This window comes from Pezoporus flaviventris, unplaced genomic scaffold, assembly GCF_033815535.1.
Source record: "Pezoporus flaviventris isolate CSIRO_AGI_PZ_B2104156 unplaced genomic scaffold, CSIRO_AGI_Pfla_v1 ptg000069l, whole genome shotgun sequence".
Lineage (NCBI taxonomy): Eukaryota > Metazoa > Chordata > Aves > Psittaciformes > Psittacidae > Pezoporus > Pezoporus flaviventris.
The window spans coordinates 2571286-2590045 of NW_026892617.1; the positions used below are offsets into that span (position 1 = coordinate 2571286).

Genomic DNA, 18760 nt, shown 5'->3' on the forward strand with positions numbered 1-18760 from the left:
GGGCACACACGGGGATGCGAAGGGGTTAAGGTGCCTGGGGCTGGTCTTTGGGGAAGGAGCAGCCTCTCCTCCCCTCTGCACATCTGGATTCAATGAGGGATGTGGGAGGCCGGAGCATTCCTGAGCATTGACGTGGAGGCTGCACTCTCCGGCGGCCATGGGGCCCTGGCGCTGCCTGCTCCTCCTGCCGCTCCTCGCCGTGGCCCTGCGAGCCCAGCAGCAGCAGTTCATGGAGTACGTGGAGCGGCGCCTCACCCTCCTGGAGGTAGGGCAGCCCCACTGCACCCCATGGCAGGGATCCCAGCCCCTGCCCCCTTAGCGCGGCTGAGAGCAGGCCTGGGGCGAGGAGGAGCTGGGATGGGGACGGAGCAGAGGTGGTGCGGGGTGACCCAGTCCTCACAGCCCAGCGTGAGCATCGCAGGCATGGGAGCACGGTGGGCATGGGAATGCTGCGGGATAGGTGGATCATTGGAGGGGAGGCATCACGGGTCCGGGAGCATCGCCACTCCGGGAGCATCACGGGTGCAGGAGCACCGTAGGATGGAAGGTTGGAAAAGACCTTGAGTACCATCAAATCCAACCGCAACCCCAGGAGCACAGCAGGATGGGACCCAGGGACGCGAGCAGCGGGGTTGCGGTGCCGTGGGGCTCCGGGGGCTGCCAGGGCCACGTGCAGGCGGTGATGGGGCTGGGCTGTGGAACGCGGTCCCCCATCAGCGGTCCCTTTGCCGCCCTAGGAGAGGATCTCCCAATGGTACGAGCAGAGCAGCCGCTACTCCACGGAGCTGCGGGACTTCAAGAACCAGGTGCTGGGGATGCTGGAGACAGCGGAGAAGGAGCGGGAGGCGATGCGGGCGGAGGCGGAGAACGCAGCCGTGCGCGTGGAGCGGCTGGAGCGGGAGGTGGATTACCTGGAGACGCAGAACCCCGCGCCGCCCTGCCTGGAGGTGGACGAGGCGCTCATGGAGAAGCAGGCGGCCACGGCCAAGCAGAGGAAGAACGAGAAGTACAGCAAGCTCACAGGTGAGGGCCGCCACGGCGCCGTGGGGGATGTGGTCCAGGGTGCTGCTACCCCAACCCTCCACAGCCCGCCCATGCTTTACCCTGGCTATGCACCGTGCTATGGAGCCCCAGCAGGGCACCTCTGGGGTGTCTCTGGCACAAAATCCTGCATCCCCACATCTGCCTGCGAGCCCCAGGCTTCTCCAGAGCCCTTGGGGACAGGGCTGGGATGAGGGCGGCCTCCCCTGCTTGTGTTGCGCAAGGGGACTTGTAGATGCCACCCGGATGCACAGCATCCTCCAGCTGCCGAGGCCTGGGGCGGGGGGGGGGGAAACGGGACACGGCAGCGCAGGAGCTGTGTGAGCAGGCAGGAGCCGTCCCTGCTGTGGGGCCGGGTGGCTTCCAGGCTCTCACAGCTGCCCCGCTCTTGCAGACTGCAGTGACACCATCGGCAGCGTCAGAGCCATGAAGATCCTGAAGCGTTTCGGCAGCTCCTCGGGGCTCTGGACCAAGGACGCTGCAGGGAGCGCCGAGAAGATCTACGTCTTCGACGGCACTGCCAACGACACCGTGTACGTGTTCCCCCGCATGCGGGAGTTCACCCTCTTCTCGGCCACCCGCAAGGCTGCCCGCATCAAGCTGCCCTACCCCTGGGTGGGCACCGGGCACCTGGTCTACGACGGGCACCTCTACTACATCCGCCAGCAGGGCTCCTTCCAGGTGATCAAGTTCAACCTCGCCAACAAGACCGTGGTGGACAGCTCGGTGTTCCCAGCCGAGGAGCAGATCCCCGTCTTCGGGCTCTCCCCCTTCACCTACATAGAGATGGCGGCGGACGAGGAAGGGCTCTGGGCCATCTACGCCACCAAGGAGGACGAGAAGAACATCTGCCTGGCCAAGCTGGACCCCTCCTCGCTGGACATCGAGCAGATGTGGGACACGCCGTGCCCGCGGGAGAACGCCGAGGGCGCCTTCGTGGTGTGCGGGGCCCTGCACGTGGTCTACAACACGCGCCTGCCCAGCCGCTCCCGCGTGCAGTGCGTCTTCGACGTCAGCGGCACCTTGTCCCCCGACGACGCTTCCCTCGTCTACTTCCCCAAGCGCTACGGCTCCCACTCCAGCATGAAGTACAGCCCCCGCGAGAGGCAGATCTACGCCTGGGACGACGGCTACCAGATCATCTACCGCATGGAGATGAAGAAGAAGCTGGAGGCCTGAAGGGCCCGCTCCAGGTGTGCCCGCACATCTGGCCGCCCTGCCCGGGCAAGCGCGGCTTTGCCAGTCCCACCCCACAGGGATCCCATCACTGTGACACGATGAACGCTGGACCCCCAAGCCCTGGGCACACCCCACCGCAGGCGTCTCTGCCCGGAGCCCCCCCCATCCCCTGCAGAAACCCGGATCTTATTTAATGAGGTTGTTCTTCTCTGTGATGTGATGAATAAAGGCGATGCAGCAAGCTGCAGGCACTGCTTGGGGGCAGCGGGGGATGCTGGGGCCAGGCTGCTGAGGCCTTGAGCTCTGCATCGCCCCAGGGTCACCCCAAAAGGCACTGCCCAAGGTGAGGGTGCCCATGTGGGGCCGGCCAGAGCAGCCAGGCAGCTCCTTGGGTTGGGGGGCATTGGGCTGGGGCTGGGGGCAAAGGGCCTTGGGCAGGGATTTAAGCTGAGTTTCAGGCAAACTCCTGCTGCAGCAAGGGGAGCTCTGAGCTGGGTGCAAACCTGGGAGCAAAAGGAAAACTCCATCCTGAAGGACAACGGGAGATTGGAATCGCAGCCGGGCCCTGGATGTTCCCGGTTTTCCCAGCTCACTTCCAATGAAGCAGTCACCTTCCTGTTGCCACAAGCACTTTACATAAGCCCCTGAGTCCCCTGAGCCCTTTCCCATCCCCGTTTCACTGTTGCTGAGTCCCCGCAGCACCCAAGATGGGGCAGGACAGGGCAAACACTGGGACCCCCCTTGGGATGGCAGCTCTGGTCCTGCCAGGGCTCAAGAGCCCGAAGGCAAGGGCTGGAGCTGCAGCAGGCACCTATTGGGCACTGCTCGGTGGCCTTCCTGACCCCACTGTGTCACCAGCAGCAAGCAGTGTGCACGGTGCCACTTGGTCTATTGGACCAGGATTTGGTCTATTTCTGGCCAGAGATGCTGTGAGCTCCCCAAAACCTGGCTTGGATGCAGTTTATTCCCGTCCCAGCATCCTGGGAGTACAGAGGATGGGTTAAGAGGGGTTCACAGGTCACCGAGCATCACTTTCCCCATCAGAGACCGACTCTGGGACAAGCATTGAACACATGAAGCTGGGAGTCAGTCCGGTGGTGCTGGCTCAGGTCCCCCTCTGGGGCAAGAGGCCATGGAGATACCAGCGCACCCCAAAGAGGTGCTGGCCCCATGGTGAGCACCTGTGGGGCTGTCAAGGCTGCCTGCGCTCTCAGAGCATGGCCATGCTGGCCCCATGTTGCCATCAAACCCCACGACACGTGGAGGCGAGCTGCGATGCGATGTGGAGGTGACGGGGTATTTGCTTCCAGTTCTTCTCCGTTCGAGTGAAATCTGCCTTTTGGTTGCACGGGGAAAGTGCTCAAATGCACCCTTGGAATGGCTGGAATTGGGTGGTGCTGGAGGTTCACCGCTGTGCAAGGCAGGCAGAGAAATCAGCCCAGTGTGAAGGGACCATGTGAAGCACCAAGTTAATTCACAGCTCCCTTCCAGATCCATAACTGCTGTAAGAAACATCATTTCCAGAGCCTGTAAAGGGTTGTGCCAATGCTTTCTGCAGCTTGAAGGAGAACTGAAGGGGCAGCGATGGTTCTGCACCAGAAACCACCCTCTAAACTGAAAGAGCCCTGTAGACTCTGACACTTGCTCCCATTGAGACCCTGCTCCTCTCCATGGTGTGAGCAGGGCAGGGGTGCAGCCCCTGGCAGCGCTTGTGCTGAGCATCACTGGTTCAGGAAGGGCTTTGGTACCTTTGGACACACCTGGCTCAGCGGGCTCCATCCTGCTCTCAGGAGAGCCCACTGGGAGCGCTGCGTCCGGGGCTTGCATGCAGAACAGAAGGAGCTGTTGGAGCAAGGCCAGAAGAGGCCACGAGGATGAGCAGGGGCTGGAGCAGCTTCCGTATGGATTGAGGCTGAGAACACTGGGGCTGTTCAGCCTGGAGAAGAGAAGCTGAGGGAGACCTCAGAGCAGCTTCCGGTGTCTGAAGGGGGCTACGAGGATGCTGGGGAAGGACTCTTCATTAGGGACTGGAGCGATGGAACAAGGGGTGATGGGTTCAAACTGAAAGAGGGGAGCGCAGGGAGCGGGGCTGCCCTCTTGGTGGCACCGTTGCGGAGCTCAGCGCGCCCCGGTGATGCCGGCACCGCGTTCCCGTCCCGGCTCCCGGGCTGTGCGAGCAGCGGCCGGACTCTGGTCTCTGTTGAGGGCCCCATGACCCCCCCCAGGGTGCGCTGGGTTCGCTTTTGCATCCCCCCCCAGTCTTCACCTCTTATCCTGGGGCCGTGGGTCCCTCTGTGACCCCTCCTAAGCTGTTTGGGTGTCCCCGTTGTCCTGGGGTGTGTGTGTGAGGGGGGGTTCCACCCCTTGGGCCCCACAGTCATCACGATAGTCCCCCTTATCCAAGGGGGGTAAATGGGGTAACAGGATGCCCCCTCCCCTGTCCCCTCCCGCCCCCCCAAGGAGTCACCCCTCAAACAGTGGGGTGCCCACAGCCCCCCCCTTCCCAGCACTTCCCAGCACTCGGGGCACCCCTATTGAAGCAGGACAAGGGACAAGGTGCAGCCCCCCCTCCTCGATTTATTCTGCAGGAAGTGGGGTCCGGGGGGGTTTAGGGGTTCCCCCACATCACTCCTTAGTGGTGCACCAATGCGCCGTGCGCAAGAAGATGGGGGTCTTCATGTAGCGCCCCGAGCGCATGTAGGCTGAGATCTTCTCCAGTGCCTGGGGGGGGACAGCAGGGACAAGGGTGGGGATGGGGACACAAAGGTACTGGGGATGGGGACACTGGGGATACAAGGATGAGGCTTGGAATGTGGACATCAGGGTGTCAGGGATGGGCACAGGGACATCAGGATGTCATGGATGGGGATGGGGGTACCAGGGTGTTGGGGACAGGGATGGAGACACTTGGGTGTTGGGGATGGGGACACCAAGGATTCAAGGATGAGGATTAGGATGAGGACTGGGTCATTGCAGTATTGGGGACAGCAATGGGAACACCGGGGTACTGAGGACAGGGACTTTGGGGTGTCAGGGATGGGGACAGGAGGAATTCAGACATGGGGACCGTGGTGTCTGGGATGGGCACAGGGACATTGGGGTGCAGGGTCCAGGGCTCCTCTCACCTCGAAGCGCTCCATGAACTGGCGCAGGGTCCCGCTGAGCTCAGGGCTGTCAGGCACGAACATGCGCTGCTGGTCCAGGACATCGTAGGCCACGAAGTCCACAAAGGTGAGCTGGGGACAGCAGGGGGGGACACGGACACTGGTGTGTGACAGGGACCCCCCCAGGGACCCCCCCAGCACCCCCCCACCTACCTTGTCCCCTGCAAACCAGGGCCGGGAGCCCAGGAACCGCGCCAGCTCCCGCAGCCTCCCCGGCAGCTCCTGCAGGTACCCAGGCTTCAGCTTCTCCTAATGAGGGGCACAGAGATACAGGGGGGCTGCACCCCCAAATCACCCTCCCCAGCAGCCGTGGGTGTTGCCTGCAGCAAGGCAAGGGGACACCCAACTTGTGCCTCGATGGGGACAGGACACTGGGGTGACAGCAACCCAGAGGGATGAGAGCGGTTTGGGGGGGGTTGAAAAGAGTTTTGAGGGGGTCCCCAAATGGATGGAGCATCCCTCATCTCATGGGGGTACCCACAAAGTCGGGGCCGTAGCACAACCGTATGAATCTCATGCGGAAATCCATGATCTGGTTCTCCATCAAGTCCACGCGCTGGATCTCCTCCTCCGTCTCACCGCCTGCATTTTGGGGGGTTGGAGACATGAGTCCTCCAGCCCCAACCCCGTAAAGGGGACCCGTCCCCCCCCTTTGTGGCTGGGACCCCCCCATCCCCATCCCTGCACTCACACATGTTGTGCTTGCGGGCGATGTAGCGCAGGATGGCGTTGCTCTGAGTCAGCTTCACTTTCCCATCGATGAGATAGGGCAGCTGATGGGGGGGTGACAAGGATGTGTCAGTCCCTGTGCTTTCCTCCCCCCATACCCCCCATTTCCCACCCCCCATCCCCATCCATCACCCACATTGGGGAAGTCGAGCCCCAGTTTCTCCTTCTCGTTGGTCCACTCGCTCACGTTGAAGCCAGGAGCTGGGGGGGGGGAACACACAGAGGTTGCTGGACCCCCCCCTCATGGCACCCTCATGGATGCGGGGTGCCCATTGTGCTCCGGAGCAGCCACGTGTCCCATCCCATGCGGGCACCCCCGGAGGACTTTGACCCGAGTCCAAGGTGCAGGGTGGTGGTTTTGGGGGACACACACACAAAGGTGACCCCAAAACCTGGCCGGAGTTTTGAGGGGGGGGGCACAGGACAGGGAGAGAAACAAGGGGGGTCCCCCCTCCCCCTAATCGAGGCGGGGTCAGACCCAGCCTGAACCGGGGTCCAGGGGGGTGGATGGAGATGGGGGGACCCCCCCGGATCCCCCTTACCCGGCCCCTGGTGGTACTGCCGCTCCTCATAGGGGGTCTCTGTGTACTCCAGCAGCAGGCGGATGGCTTGGGCCAGCTGGGGGGGAACCCATCTTTAGCACCCACTACCAGCATCCCCCTTCAGCACCCACCTCCGGCACCCCCTATTCCCCCCAACTCACCCCACGGACATCCCAGTACCCCAGAGTCACCACCATGATGGCACCAGCTCCGCAGGGACACTGCCCACAACAGGAACAGGGAGCAGGGACCTGCCCCCCTCAGCACCTCCCCCGGAACCCTCCCCTTTACCCTCCCTCTGGCATCACTGGGTGCAGGCTGGGTGCCAGGGGCACCCTGCCATGAACACCACCAGTGCCAGTGCTGCCACCGCCACCAGCATCACCCATTGGCACCATGGGGACCCCCACGCCCAAATCCCATCCACAGGACGGGACACACCACCCTATGGCCACCCCACCACCACCACCACCATGAAATCCAGGTGTTTTACTTAAATACTTTATTTCCATGCTGGGACAGGGCTTTTCGAGTGGCTTCTCTCGGCGGTGAACGTTTACTCCATCATTCCCACCATGTATTCCCAAAGGAGCATCAGCCACCGGCTGATGAAGAGGGGTGTGGGTGATGGAGGGGGGGTCACTGGGTGCTGAGGGTGGCGGTGATGGTGAGAGCATCCTCCTCCTGGATGGTCTCCAGCTCCTCGCTCTGCACCGCCTGCGTGATGAGGGTCAGCTCCTGGCGCAGCGTCTCGAAGCGGTAGCTCACGCGGATGTCGGGAACGTTGGTGCGGCGGATGTCGTTGCCTTCAGGACCCTCCTTCAGGTAATGGGGACCCAACCAGTAGCTCTTCACCTGGGCACAAGAGCAAGGACGAGCTCCCGCAGCTCTGGCACCCATGGGTGCTGGGGGACACGATGGGGGGGGTGGTACCTTGTGGGAGAAGCCGCTCATGAGGACGCTGTTGCGGGCCAGCTCGCACATGTCGCAGGAGCTCAGCTTCCAGCCCTGGGTGGCGATGCTGTACTCCTCCATCAGCGCAGGGATGTGAGTGCTGTGAGCACAGTGCTGTGAGCAGGGCAGGGGTGCAGCCCCTGGCAGCGCTTGTGCTGAGCATCACTGGTTCAGGAAGGGCTTTGGTACCTTTGGACACACCTGGCTCAGCGGGCTCCATCCTGCTCTCAGGAGAGCCCACTGGCAGCGCTGCGTCCGGGGCTTGCATGCAGAACAGAAGGAGCTGTTGGAGCAAGGCCAGAAGAGGCCACGAGGATGAGCAGGGGCTGGAGCAGCTTCCGTATGGATTCAGGCTGAGAACACTGGGGCTGTTCAGCCTGGAGAAGAGAAGCTGAGGGAGACCTCAGAGCAGCTTCCGGTGTCTGAAGGGGGCTACAAGGATGCTGGGGAAGGACTCTTCATCAGGGACTGCAGTGATGGAACAAGGGGTGATGGGTTCAAACTGAAACAGGGGAGATTTTGGTTGGATACAAGCAAGTTTTTCCCTGTGAGGGTGCTGAGGCGCTGGCACAGGGTGCCCAGAGAAGCTGTGGCTGCCCCATCCCTGGCAGTGTTCAAGGCCAGCTTGGACACAGGGGCTTGGAGCAAGCTGCTCTAGTGGAAGGGGTCCCTGCCCGTGGCAGGGCTTGGAGCTGGAGGAGCCTTAAGTAACCCTTCCAACCCAAAGCAGGCTGGGGTTCTATCCCCCTGTGTGGTCGGAGGGGCATGAAGATGGCCTGGGCTGCTCGGGGCTACCCCTGATGTCAGAGTACGGGACCAGAGAGAGATCCCAGGTGGAGGCTGAGGTGGCAGAGAGAGGCTGGATTGCCGTGCTGCTGGCAGCACTGCGGAGCGCACCGTGTGCGGGTGATGCTCAGCACCAGCTTTGAGCAGGGGATGGAGGCTCCCCTTTGGGAGCCGCGCTCGGGGCCGCCTGAGAGAGGCACGGGAGGGCCGGGAGCAGAGGGGGTTTGGGCAGCGCAGGGAGCGGGGCTGCCCTCTTGGTGGCACCGCTGCGGAGCTCAGCGCGCCCCGGTGATGCCGGCACCGCGTTCCCGTCCCGGCTCCCGGGCTGTGCGAGCAGCGGCCGGACTCTGATCTCTGTTGAGGGCCCCATGACCCCCCCCAGGGTGCGCTGGGTTCGCTTTTGCATCCCCCCCCCCCCCAGTCTTATGCTCTTATCCTGGGGTGTGGGTCCCTCTGTGACCCCTCCTAAGCTGTTTGGGTGTCCCCGTTGTCCTGGGGTGTGTGTGTGAGGGGGGGTTCCACCCCTTGGGCCCCACAGTCATCACGATAGTCCCCCTTATCCAAGGGGCATAAATGGGGTAACAGGATGCCCCCTCCCCTGTTCCCTCCCCCCCACCAAGAGTCACCCCACAAACAGGGTGTCCCCACAGCCCCCGGGGGTCCCCACAGCCCCTCCCTTCCAAGCACTTCCCAGCACTCGGGGCACCCCCATTGAAGCAGGACAAGGGAGAAGGGGCAGCCCCCCCGCCTCGATTTATTCTGCAGGAAGTGGGGTCCGGGGGAGCTTAGGGGTTCCCCCACATCACTCCTTGGTGTTGCACCAATGCGCTGTGCGCCAGAAGATGGGGGTCTTCATGTAGCGCCCCGAGCGCATGTAGGCTGAGATCTTCTCCAGTGCCTGGGGGGGGACAGTGTAGGGGATGGGGACACAGTGGATTCAAGGATGAGGCTTGGAATGTGGACATCAGGGTGTTTAGGATGGGGATGGGGACACTGGGGTGTTGGGATACCAAGGATTCAAGGATGAGGCTTGGGATGGGGACACCATCGTGCCTGGGATGGGGACTGGGACATTGGGGTATTGGGGACAGCAATGGGAACACCGGGGTACTGAGGACAGGGATGTTGGGGTATAAGGGATGGGGACACGAGGGTCTCAGACATGGGGACCGTGGTGTCCGGGATGGGAACAGGGACATTGGGGTGCGCGGTCCCGGGCTCCTCTCACCTCGAAGCGCTCCATGAACTGGCGCAGGGTCCCGCTGAGCTCAGGGCTGTCGGGCACGAACATGCGCTGCTGGTCCAGGACATCGTAGGCCAGGAAGTCCACAAAGGTGAGCTGGGGACAGCAGGAGGGGACACGGACACTGGTGTGTGACAGGGACCCCCCCAGGGACCCCCCCAGCACCCCCCCACCTACCTTGTCCCCTGCAAACCAGGGCCGGGAGCCCAGGAACCGCGCCAGCTCCCGCAGCCTCCCCGGCAGCTCCTGCAGGTACCCAGGCTTCAGCTTCTCCTAATGAGGGGCACAGAGATACAGGGGGGCTGCACCCACAAATCACCCTCCCCAGCAGCCATGGGTGCTGCCTGCAGCAAGGCAAGGGGACACCCAACTTGTGCCTCGATGGGGACAAGACATTGGGGTGACAGCAACCCAGAGGGATGAGAGTGGTTTTAGGGGGGGGTGAAAAGGGTTTTGAGGGGGTCCCTAAAGGGATGGAGGCCCCCTCATTGCATGGGGGTACCCACAAAGTCAGGGCTGTAGCACATCCGTGCGAATCTCATGCGGAAATCCATGATCTGGTTCTCCATCAAGTCCACGCGCTGGATCTCCTCCTCTGTCTCACCGCCTGCATATTTGGAGGGGCGGGGGAGACATCAGACCCTTCCCCACCCCGTAAAGGGGACCCGCCCCCCCCCCTTTGTGGCTGGGACCCCCCCATCCCCATCCCTGCACTCACACATGTTGTGCTTGCGGGCGATGTAGCGCAGGATGGCGTTGCTCTGAGTCAGCTTCACTTTCCCATCGATGAGATAGGGCAGCTGATGGGGGGGGGGGGTAACAATAAGAGGGTCACTCCTTGTGCCCCCCATCCCCATTTCCCACCCCCCCCATTTCCCCATCCATCACCCACATTGGGGAAGTCGAGCCCCAGTTTCTCCTTCTCGTTGGTCCACTCGCTCACGTTGAAGTCAGGAGCTGGGGGGGGGCACACACAGAGGTTGCTGGACCCCCCCCTCATGGCACCCTCATGGATGCGGGGTGCCCATTGTGCTCCGGAGCAGCCACGTGTCCCATCCCATGCGGGCACCCCCGGAGGACTTTGACCCGAGTCCAAGGTGCAGGGTGGCGGTTTTGGGGGACACACACACAAAGGTGACCCCAAAACCTGGCAGGAGTTTTGAGGGGGGGGGCACAGGACAGGGAGAGAAACAGGGGGGGTCCCCCCTCCCCCTAATCCAGGCTGGGTCAGACCCAGCCTGAACCGGGGTCCAGGGGGGTGGATGGAGATGGGGGGACCCCCCCGGATCCCCCTTACCCGGCCCCGGGCGGTACTGCCGCTCCTCATAGGGGGTCTCTGTGTACTCCAGCAGCAGGCGGATGGCTTGGGCCAGCTGGGGGGGAACCCATCTTTAGCACCCACTACCAGCATCCCCCTTCAGCACCCACCTCCGGCACCCCCCATTCCCCCCAACTCACCCCACGGATATCCCAGTACCCCAGAGTCACCACCATGATGGCACCAGCTCCGCAGGGACACTGCCCACAACAGGAACAGGGAGCAGGGACCTGCCCCCCTCAGCACCTCCCCCGGAACCCTCCCCTTTACCCTCCCTCTGGCATCACTGGGTGCAGGCTGGGTGCCAGGGGCATCCTGCCATGAACACCACCAGTGCCAGCGCTGCCACCGCCACCAGCATCACCCATTGGCACCATGGGGACCCCCACGCCCAAATCCCATTCACAGGACGGGACACACCACCCTATGGCCACCCCACCACCACCACCACCATCAAATCCAGGTGTTTTACTTAAATACTTTATTTCCATGCTGGGACAGGGCTTTTCGAGCGGCTTTTCTTGGCTGTGAACGTTTACTCCATCATTCCCACCATGTATTCCCAAAGGAGCATCAGCCACCGGCTCCACTGGGGGGGACAGGACCGGGAGAGTGGGACACAGGGATGGGGCAATGTCACACAAGGAAGGAGAAGCCTCTTCCAGCCCGATCCGGGCCACAACCAGCTCCTGGAGCAGGGACAGAGTCACCCCAAGCCCTCTGCTTCCTCCCTGAGGAGGAGGATGGAGCATCCTCCACCGGGCACCCTGTGTGCACGTGGGTGCGCAGAGCCCAGGTCTGGGTCCTTGGGGTGCCGCTGGCTCGTCCCCATGTCCCCATGGGGTGAGAAATGGACGGAGAGGGGCAGGCAATTAAAAAGCAGCAGGAGCTGGGACATGCCCCTAGGCTGGGTCCCCCCCACAATGTCCCCATGCCCAGCATTGGTGTCCCTCTGTGCTCTCACTGCATCCAAGAGGTGAAGCCAGGACCCCCCCGCCCCGGTGCTGGTACCCGTGGCACCTCCGGACACCTCATCCCTGTGCCACCAAGAGCAGGGACCAGCACAGTGAGGAGACACCAGGTAAAAACCCCACCAGGAACGGAGAGAACCCCACCAAAACCCCTTTGGTGGCACCACGGGGCGCTGGGGCCTGTCCCCATCCCCTTCCCAAGGGCAGGAGGTAGCAGGAGGACGGCGCCAAAGCCCTGGAAGAGGGATGTGGGTGATGGAGGGGGGGTCACTGGGTGCTGAGGGTGGCGGTGATGGTGAGAGCATCCTCCTCCTGGATGGTCTCCAGCTCCTCGCTCTGCACCGCCTGCGTGATGAGGGTCAGCTCCTGGCACAGCGTCTCGAAGCGGTAGCTCACGCGGATGTCGGGAACGTTGGTGCGGCGGATGTCGTTGCCTTCAGGACCCTCCTTCAGGTAATGGGGACCCAACCAGTAGCTCTTCACCTGGGCACAAGAGCAAGGACGAGCTCCCGCAGCTCTGGCACCCATGGGTGCTGGGGGACACGATGGGGGGGGGGGTACCTTGTGGGAGAAGCCGCTCATGAGGACGCTGTTGCGGGCCAGCTCGCACATGTCGCAGGAGCTCAGCTTCCAGACCTGGGTGGCGATGCTGTACTCCTCCATCAGCGGCTCCTGCGGGGAGGGGGGACACAGCCTCAGCACCCACTCATGGGTGCCCCACAAAGAACACGGGGGTCCCCAGCATCTCCCACCCTCCCTGGACCATCAGCATCCTCTGGAGCTTGTTGGGTTTGAACCGTAGAATGAACAAGGTTGGAAAAGACCTTTAAGATCATCAAGTCCAACCTTTACCCCGGCACTGCCAAGGCCACCGAGACCCCCACCTTGCCCTTGGCCACCCCCAACTCTGTCCCATCGCCACGGCTTGGCTGGTGGCCACCCTGCCGTTGGTTTTGGGGGGTTTGGTGGCCTGCGACCCTCCCATTGGCCCCCTCACCTTGGTGAAGTGGAACTGGAGGGGGTCATCGGTGGACAGGGACACCATGAGCCCCCGCGAGAGGTACTCGGGCAGGGGGTTGCGGTGGTAGCTGAGGAAGAGGCTGTTGTTGCTGAGCGGGGACATGGCGATGCCGATCTGCGCCAGGTAGTAGAGGTACTGCAGGACGGGGGCCTTGGGGGGGGGGAAGAGATGGGTGAGGGGAGGTTGAAGACACACATCCTGCTGTGTGTCCCCCCCCCACCCATGGCACCCCATCCCTGCCCACCTTGCGGAGCAGCAACCCATGGGAGATGTTCTCCGAGACCATGAAGCCCGACACAAGGTGATGGATGGGCCCGGCCTCACCGCAGTGTGGGCGCAGGACAAAGGTGTGGAAGCCTCTCTTCCTGCAACGTGGGGTTCACCATCAGCATCTGACCCACACCCCCCCACACACCCCCCACCCCAATCTGACCATCCCAGGCCAGGCAGAGCCGCTGGAGGTGTCCCTACCGTCGGAGGTGGTTGAGCACCGTCATGTTGGCGTACATGTAGTACAGGTAGTAGGAGTAGGGTGGGTTGTCCTCCTCCACCCAGTTGCCCGGCAAGGGGCTGTCCAGGTTGAAAATGTGATGCTCGGGTTTGGATTCATCATCCACGCTGTCGAAGCCGTCCACCTGCAGAAGGGACAACCCAGGGTGGGACGGTGGCCCCTTCAATAGAGCCCTCAAACAAGGTCCAGGCTGGGGTTATGGGTGACCCTGGTGGCCCCCATCCTGCCCTTGGAAGCAGGACACGGCGCTCACGTGCTCCAGGAAGAGGTGCAGCTCCGGGTGCTGGGCTGGGTGGACGGTGGCCTCGTAGAGGGGCAGGAAGATGTTCTCCAGCATCTCCTGGAAGTTGGCCAACTGCTTCTTCGTGCGGTAGACATCACTGCAGGGGGGGGACGGACCCTGCTTAGAGGGTCCCATCCCAAACCCACCCCAGCCATAAAAGGGTGTCCTTGGTCTCCCCAGCCGGCACAGGGCAATGCTTGAAGGCACCTCCTGGTACTCACAAGAGCCGGGGCACCTGCACGAGCCAGCGGACGTTGTTGGAGTGGACACGGTGGTTGACGGCCCAACGGGCCAGCTTGTCCCACTCGTCCCGGGAGCGGCCGTAGATGGAGAGGCGCAGCTCCGCGTTCTGGTACTTGCTCTCCTCCAGGTCCGACATCACCTCCTGCCAGGGAACAACGTCACCCCTTGGGCCACCACGGGCACCCAGGGAGGCGAGGGACGCGCGGAGGGATCCCTCACCTTGATGATGTGGGCGAAGTACTTCCCCGAGACGCGGTTGTCCGTCTTGATGAAGATCTCCCGCAGGATGGACTCGCCGATGGGGTTGTACTTGGCGTTGAACTTGTCGAAGCGGTGGAAGGTGTTGCGGTCCTGGCAGGAGGACACGGACGTGAGGCCCCCGAGCCCCCAGCGCAGAGCCCTCAGCATCACCCATCTGCAGGATGTGGGGTGTCCCCCCAGCCCCGTACCGCGTGGACATCCAGCGTGTCCACGCTCAGGTCATAGGCGGTGAGGTTCATGGTCTCGAAGACCTCCTTGAGCGTCTGCTCCTTGCCCTTCTCCACGTGGACGATCTCATCCAGGTGCTTCTTCATGGCCCGCTTGATGAAGCGCAGGAGGTGCTTCTGGTTCATGCAGGACGAGGCGTGGATGTGGGTGTCCACCTGGGCAGGCAGAGGAGGTGCTGAGCCCCAAGAGCCTCCAAGTGCCCCCTGCTCACAGCAGGAGCCCAGGAGCCAGCAGGTACCTTGCGGATGTTGTAGAAGTCGCGGTGGGGCACCTTCTTCTGGGCCGCCAGCTCCTTCATCTCGTTGAGCAGGACGTGCATCTGGAACTTGGAGCTCAGGTACTGCAGCCGGCGGTAGCAGAAGGATTTGCTGCCCGAGGTGGGGATGGGGGTGTCAGAGGAGGAGAACATCCAGCCCTGAAAGGCTGGTGTCCACCAGGATGAGGGGATACGGCTCTGGACTCTGGGACCCCTCTCCATGTGCATGGATGGATGCATGGGTATGGGAGCTGCTCCAGGACCGTGTGTCAGAGCCACCACCATGTCCTCTGGTGCTGTTCCCAAGGCTCTGTCCCTCCCCAGGGCACCCCTATGGTGGGGACCCCCCAGGACACCTCCATGGTGGAACCCACCCAGGACACCCCCATAGTGGGATCCCCAAAGACACCCCCATAGTGGGACCACCCAAGACACCTCCATAGTGGGACCCCCCCCAGACACCTCCATAGTGGGACCCACCCCAAGGACACCTCCATAGTGGGACCCCCCAGAACACCTCCATGGTGGGACCCCCTCCAGACACCTCCATAGTGGGACCCCCCAGGACACCTCCATGGTGGGACCCCCCCCAGGACACCTCCATGGTGGGACCCCCCAGGACACCTCCATAGTGGGACCCACCCCAAGGACACCTCCATGGTGGGACCCCCCAGGACACCTCCATAGTGGGACCCACCCCAAGGACACCTCCATGGTGGGACCCCCCCCAGGACACCTCCATGGTGGGACCCCCCCTCCAGACACCTCCATAGTGGGACCCCCCCCCAGACACCTCCATAGTGGGACCCACCCCAAGGACACCTCCATGGTGGGACCCCCCCAGGACACCTCCATAGTGGGACCCCCCAGAACACCTCCATGGTGGGACCCCCCCCAGGACACCTCCATGGTGGGACCCCCCAGGACACCTCCTTGGAGGGACCCTTCTCCTTACATGGGCCCATTGATGATCAAAGCCATGAGGAAGTTCATGTCAGCGATGAACTCCTGCAGGTCGGGGTAGGGCAGGTCCAGCTCCGTGCTCCTGGGGGGACAGAGGAGGGGACATGGTCCAGGGTCACCCACCAGAGCCCCTCTCCGAGCTCATCCCACCAGCAAGTGCATGCTCCGTGCCGGACACTCACTTGTCGGTGAGGTCCTGCTTGGTGTAGACGTGCACCACCCCATCCACCATCTTCAGCCCAAAGCCCAGGTCAGCCGGCATGGTCTTGGGGTCCCACATCTCATAGGGGTGCTGCTCGGCGAAAGGAGGGTGCACGGGGGCATCTGCAGCCAAGAGACACCCAACCAGACATGGGTGATGGGGTGGATCCACCAAAGCCCCTCCAGCATCCCCGTTCCAGCATGAAGATCCCCCCAACATCCCCATCCCATTGTGAAGAGCCCCCCAACATCCCAATCCCAGCATGAATTCCCCTCTGGCACCCATCCCAGCATGAAGACCCCTCCAGCACCCATCCCACCACAAAGACCCCTCCAGCACCCATCCCACCACGAAGGCCCCTCCAGCACCCATCCCACCACAAAGACCCCTCCAGCACCTATCCCACCATGAGGACCCCTCCAGCACCCATCCCACCACGAAGGCCCCTCCAGCACCCATCCCACCACAAAGACCCCTCCAGCACCCATCCCACCACGAAGACCCCTCTAGCACCCATCCCACCACAAAGACCCCTCCAGCACCCATCCCACCACAAAGACCCCTCCAGCACCCATCCCAGCATGAAGACCCCTCCAGCACCCATCCCACCACAAAGACCCCTCCAGCACCCATCCCACCACAAAGACCCCTCCAGCACCCATCCCACCACGAAGACTCCTTCAGCACCCATCCCAGCATAAGGACCCCTCCAGCACCCATCCCACCACGAAGACCCCTCTAGCACCCATCCCACCACAAAGACCCCTCCAGCACCCATCCCACCACAAAGACCCCTCCAGCACCCATCCCACCGTGCCGCCCCCCCCATCCCGCACTCACCGGCAGCCACGGGGGTCTCGGGCACCTCCTCGTAGCCTCGGGTCTCCAGGGGTTTCTCAGAGAGCTCCTGCAGGTACCGGGCCGTGGTCTTGCAGAAGCTCTGCAGGGACAGCCCCATGTACTTCTCCCGCAGGAACAGCGCCTTCACCACGCTCTTGGCCGCATCCAGAAGGTCCGTGAAGGGCACCTGAGGAGCAGGACACCAAGAAACCCCCAGCCCCACGGCGGTGTTGGTGCCTTGAAGACCTTGCCCAGGTCCTGGTTGGGGTTTTTGGGAAGGGGGGGGGGGGGGGGGTCTCACCCCACATTTCTCCTCGCCGGAGATGGTGACCCGCTGGAACTCCCGCTCCAGCAGCGCCTCCCGCTCCTTGGGGACGTGGTCCGCCAGCTCCTCGCTCTGCTCCTTGAAGAGCCTGCGGGCAGGGATGGGGTGGGCACGGTCTGACCGCATCCCGGCCTCCCCACGGAGCACCCACCCCGGGGGCCGCATCCGGGAGGGCGATGCTGTCCCCGAGCGATGCCACCGCCAGCTTTGGGCAGTTGGGTGCCACTGAGGGTGGCACTGACACCCCCCCCCCCACCCCCCAAAAAACACATCCCTTGGGCCCACATGAGCACAACGAAGAGTATGGGGTGGGGTGGGGGGGGGGGGAAAGGACAGAGAACGCAGTAACTCGTGACAGAGACAACTCCCAAGCGGAGACAGGAGGGATGGGGACATCCTGCACCAGCAGCGGGGCTGGGACCACCCCCAGGTACCCTCAACCCCCCCTCCCTGCCCTGTTTTGGGTTCAGTGCCATGGGGTTGGGGGGGCCGCGTGCGTGCTGGGGCCGCGGGGACCCCGGACACTCACTGCAAGTCCGCGGCACTGTCAACTTTCAGGAAGTCCTGTTTGTGCTCTGAGCAAAATGTCGGGCTCAAGCCTGGGGACAAGAGGACGCGGTGGGGATGCGGTGGGGACAACGGGGACGAGAGACACCCCCCACACACACCCCCACCCCAACACCCCCCCCCATATACAGCAACCACACAGAAACCAGCAGAGCCACACGGAGAAGGGGACAGGCAGCGCGACAGCCACGGCAGGAGGACACGAGGGGCCGGTCCCCCAGCCCATGGGGGGTGTGGGGTGTGAGCGGGGACCCCCCCTTGGCTCTCACTTGACGTCCTGGCTGATCTGGCGCTCCAGGCGCTGGCGCCGCTCCTCCAGCTGCTCGATGGGGCTCTCCTCAGGGAACTCGTAGGGAGCCGAACGCATCTCGCTGTCAGCCAGGGAGCGACAGAAGAGCTCCTGCGGGGAGGGAGGGATGGAGGGAAGAGAAGAGGGAAGGATAAAGGGAAAGGAAGAGAGGAGAGGAGAGGGAGGAGAGGAGAGGAGAGGAGAGAGAGAAGAGAAGAGAAAGAAGAGAGAAGAGAAGAGAAGAGAAGAGAAGAGGAAGAGAAGAGAAGAGAAGAGAAGAGAAGAGAAGAGAAGAGAAGAGAAGAGAGAAGAGAGGAGAGGAGGAAGAGAAGAGAAGAGAGAGAAGAGAAAGAGAAGAGAAGAGAAGAGAAGAGAAGAGAAGAGAAGAGAAGAGAAGAGAAGAGAAGAGAAGAGAGAAGAGAAGAGAAGAGAAAGAGAAGAGAAGAGAAGAGAAGAGAAAGAGAGAGAAGAGAAGAAGAGAAGAGAAGAGGAGGAGGAAGGCAGAAGGAGCCCCCCCCGCCCCGGGACGCGCCGTGCCCCGGGCCCGGACCCACCTCTGCGATCTCCTTGCATTTGCCGTCCATGGACGTGCGCAGATCCACCGGGAAGTGCTTCAGGCAATGGGAAGGCCCCGGCAGGGGACCGCGCTGACTGCAGGGGCCGGGAGCCGGGCCCAGCCCGCAGCTCTGCAATGGGGCAGCCTGGGGACGGAGGGAAGGGCTTCACCGGACCCATAGCCCCCCCCCCCCCCATCCCCACACCGGTGCCAGGGGGAAACTGAGGCAGCTCCAGGGCAGGAGGGACCCCCCCTGTGCCCCCCCCCCCCCATAACGAATGAGGAGCT

The 18760-nt window shown here is 62.9% G+C and overlaps 5 protein-coding genes across 5 annotated transcripts; 1 reads left to right on the forward strand and 4 right to left on the reverse strand.

The window, feature by feature from the left end:
- Nucleotides 1–2220, forward strand: OLFML3 (olfactomedin like 3). Its single transcript, XM_061472011.1, has 3 exons — nt 1–265; nt 738–1023; nt 1436–2220. Exons 1-3 carry the CDS (start codon nt 158–160, stop codon nt 2218–2220), a joined length of 1179 nt encoding a protein of 392 aa, XP_061327995.1. The 5' UTR covers nt 1–157.
- A 2577-nt stretch (nt 2221–4797) lies between these two features.
- On the reverse strand, nt 4798–6916 carry LOC133278850 (glutathione S-transferase 2-like). The gene is made up of 8 exons (XM_061472012.1): nt 6817–6916; nt 6656–6731; nt 6250–6314; nt 6076–6157; nt 5866–5966; nt 5538–5633; nt 5346–5456; nt 4798–4941 (listed from the first exon to the last, which is right to left on the reverse strand). Exons 1-8 carry the CDS (start codon nt 6850–6852, stop codon nt 4846–4848), a joined length of 663 nt encoding a protein of 220 aa, XP_061327996.1. The 5' UTR covers nt 6853–6916; the 3' UTR covers nt 4798–4845.
- Nucleotides 6917–7281: 365 nt separating this feature from the next.
- On the reverse strand, nt 7282–7690 carry LOC133278827 (AMP deaminase 2-like). Its single transcript, XM_061471990.1, has 2 exons — nt 7589–7690; nt 7282–7510 (listed from the first exon to the last, which is right to left on the reverse strand). The coding sequence occupies exons 1-2, from the start codon at nt 7688–7690 to the stop codon at nt 7295–7297; spliced, it is 318 nt and encodes a 105-aa protein (XP_061327974.1). The 3' UTR covers nt 7282–7294.
- A 1430-nt stretch (nt 7691–9120) lies between these two features.
- LOC133278851 (glutathione S-transferase 2-like) lies at nt 9121–11193 on the reverse strand. Its single transcript, XM_061472013.1, has 8 exons — nt 11097–11193; nt 10936–11011; nt 10531–10595; nt 10357–10438; nt 10145–10245; nt 9816–9911; nt 9624–9734; nt 9121–9293 (listed from the first exon to the last, which is right to left on the reverse strand). The coding sequence occupies exons 1-8, from the start codon at nt 11130–11132 to the stop codon at nt 9198–9200; spliced, it is 663 nt and encodes a 220-aa protein (XP_061327997.1). The 5' UTR covers nt 11133–11193; the 3' UTR covers nt 9121–9197.
- Nucleotides 11194–11422: 229 nt separating this feature from the next.
- Nucleotides 11423–18515, reverse strand: LOC133278826 (AMP deaminase 2-like). The gene is given in 19 exon segments (XM_061471989.1): nt 11423–12212; nt 12215–12410; nt 12489–12599; nt 12925–13098; nt 13193–13313; nt 13420–13583; nt 13713–13839; nt 13964–14127; nt 14205–14336; nt 14435–14629; nt 14713–14842; nt 15686–15775; nt 15876–16017; nt 16736–16922; nt 17037–17148; nt 17590–17630; nt 17632–17659; nt 17897–18027; nt 18471–18515. Coding segments are annotated over 19 exon segments (2571 nt in total). The 5' UTR covers nt 18501–18515; the 3' UTR covers nt 11423–11916.
- Between the last annotated feature and the right edge of the window lie 245 nt (nt 18516–18760).

Coding starts and splice junctions, on each gene's coding strand:
- LOC133278851 (XM_061472013.1), bottom strand. CDS start 11,132: ATGGTGGTGACTCTGGGGTACTGGGATATCCGTGGG. Junction 10,439..10,530: donor TGGGGCTCGACTTCCCCAAT/GTGGGTGATGGA, acceptor CCCCCCCATCAG/CTGCCCTATCTCATCGATGG. Junction 9,912..10,144: donor TGTGCTACAGCCCTGACTTT/GTGGGTACCCCC, acceptor GCCCCTCATTAG/GAGAAGCTGAAGCCTGGGTA.
- LOC133278850 (XM_061472012.1), bottom strand. CDS start 6,852: ATGGTGGTGACTCTGGGGTACTGGGATGTCCGTGGG. Junction 6,158..6,249: donor TGGGGCTCGACTTCCCCAAT/GTGGGTGATGGA, acceptor CCCCCCCATCAG/CTGCCCTATCTCATCGATGG. Junction 5,457..5,537: donor CCTGGTTTGCAGGGGACAAG/GTAGGTGGGGGG, acceptor TGCTGTCCCCAG/CTCACCTTTGTGGACTTCGT.
- OLFML3 (XM_061472011.1), top strand. CDS start 158: ATGGGGCCCTGGCGCTGCCTGCTCCTCCTGCCGCTCCTCGCCGTGGCC. Junction 266..737: donor GGCGCCTCACCCTCCTGGAG/GTAGGGCAGCCC, acceptor TTGCCGCCCTAG/GAGAGGATCTCCCAATGGTA. Junction 1,024..1,435: donor GAAGTACAGCAAGCTCACAG/GTGAGGGCCGCC, acceptor CCGCTCTTGCAG/ACTGCAGTGACACCATCGGC.
- LOC133278827 (XM_061471990.1), bottom strand. CDS start 7,690: ATGGAGGAGTACAGCATCGCCACCCAGGGCTGGAAGCTGAGCTCCTGC. Junction 7,511..7,588: donor TGAGCGGCTTCTCCCACAAG/GTACCACCCCCC, acceptor TCTTGTGCCCAG/GTGAAGAGCTACTGGTTGGG.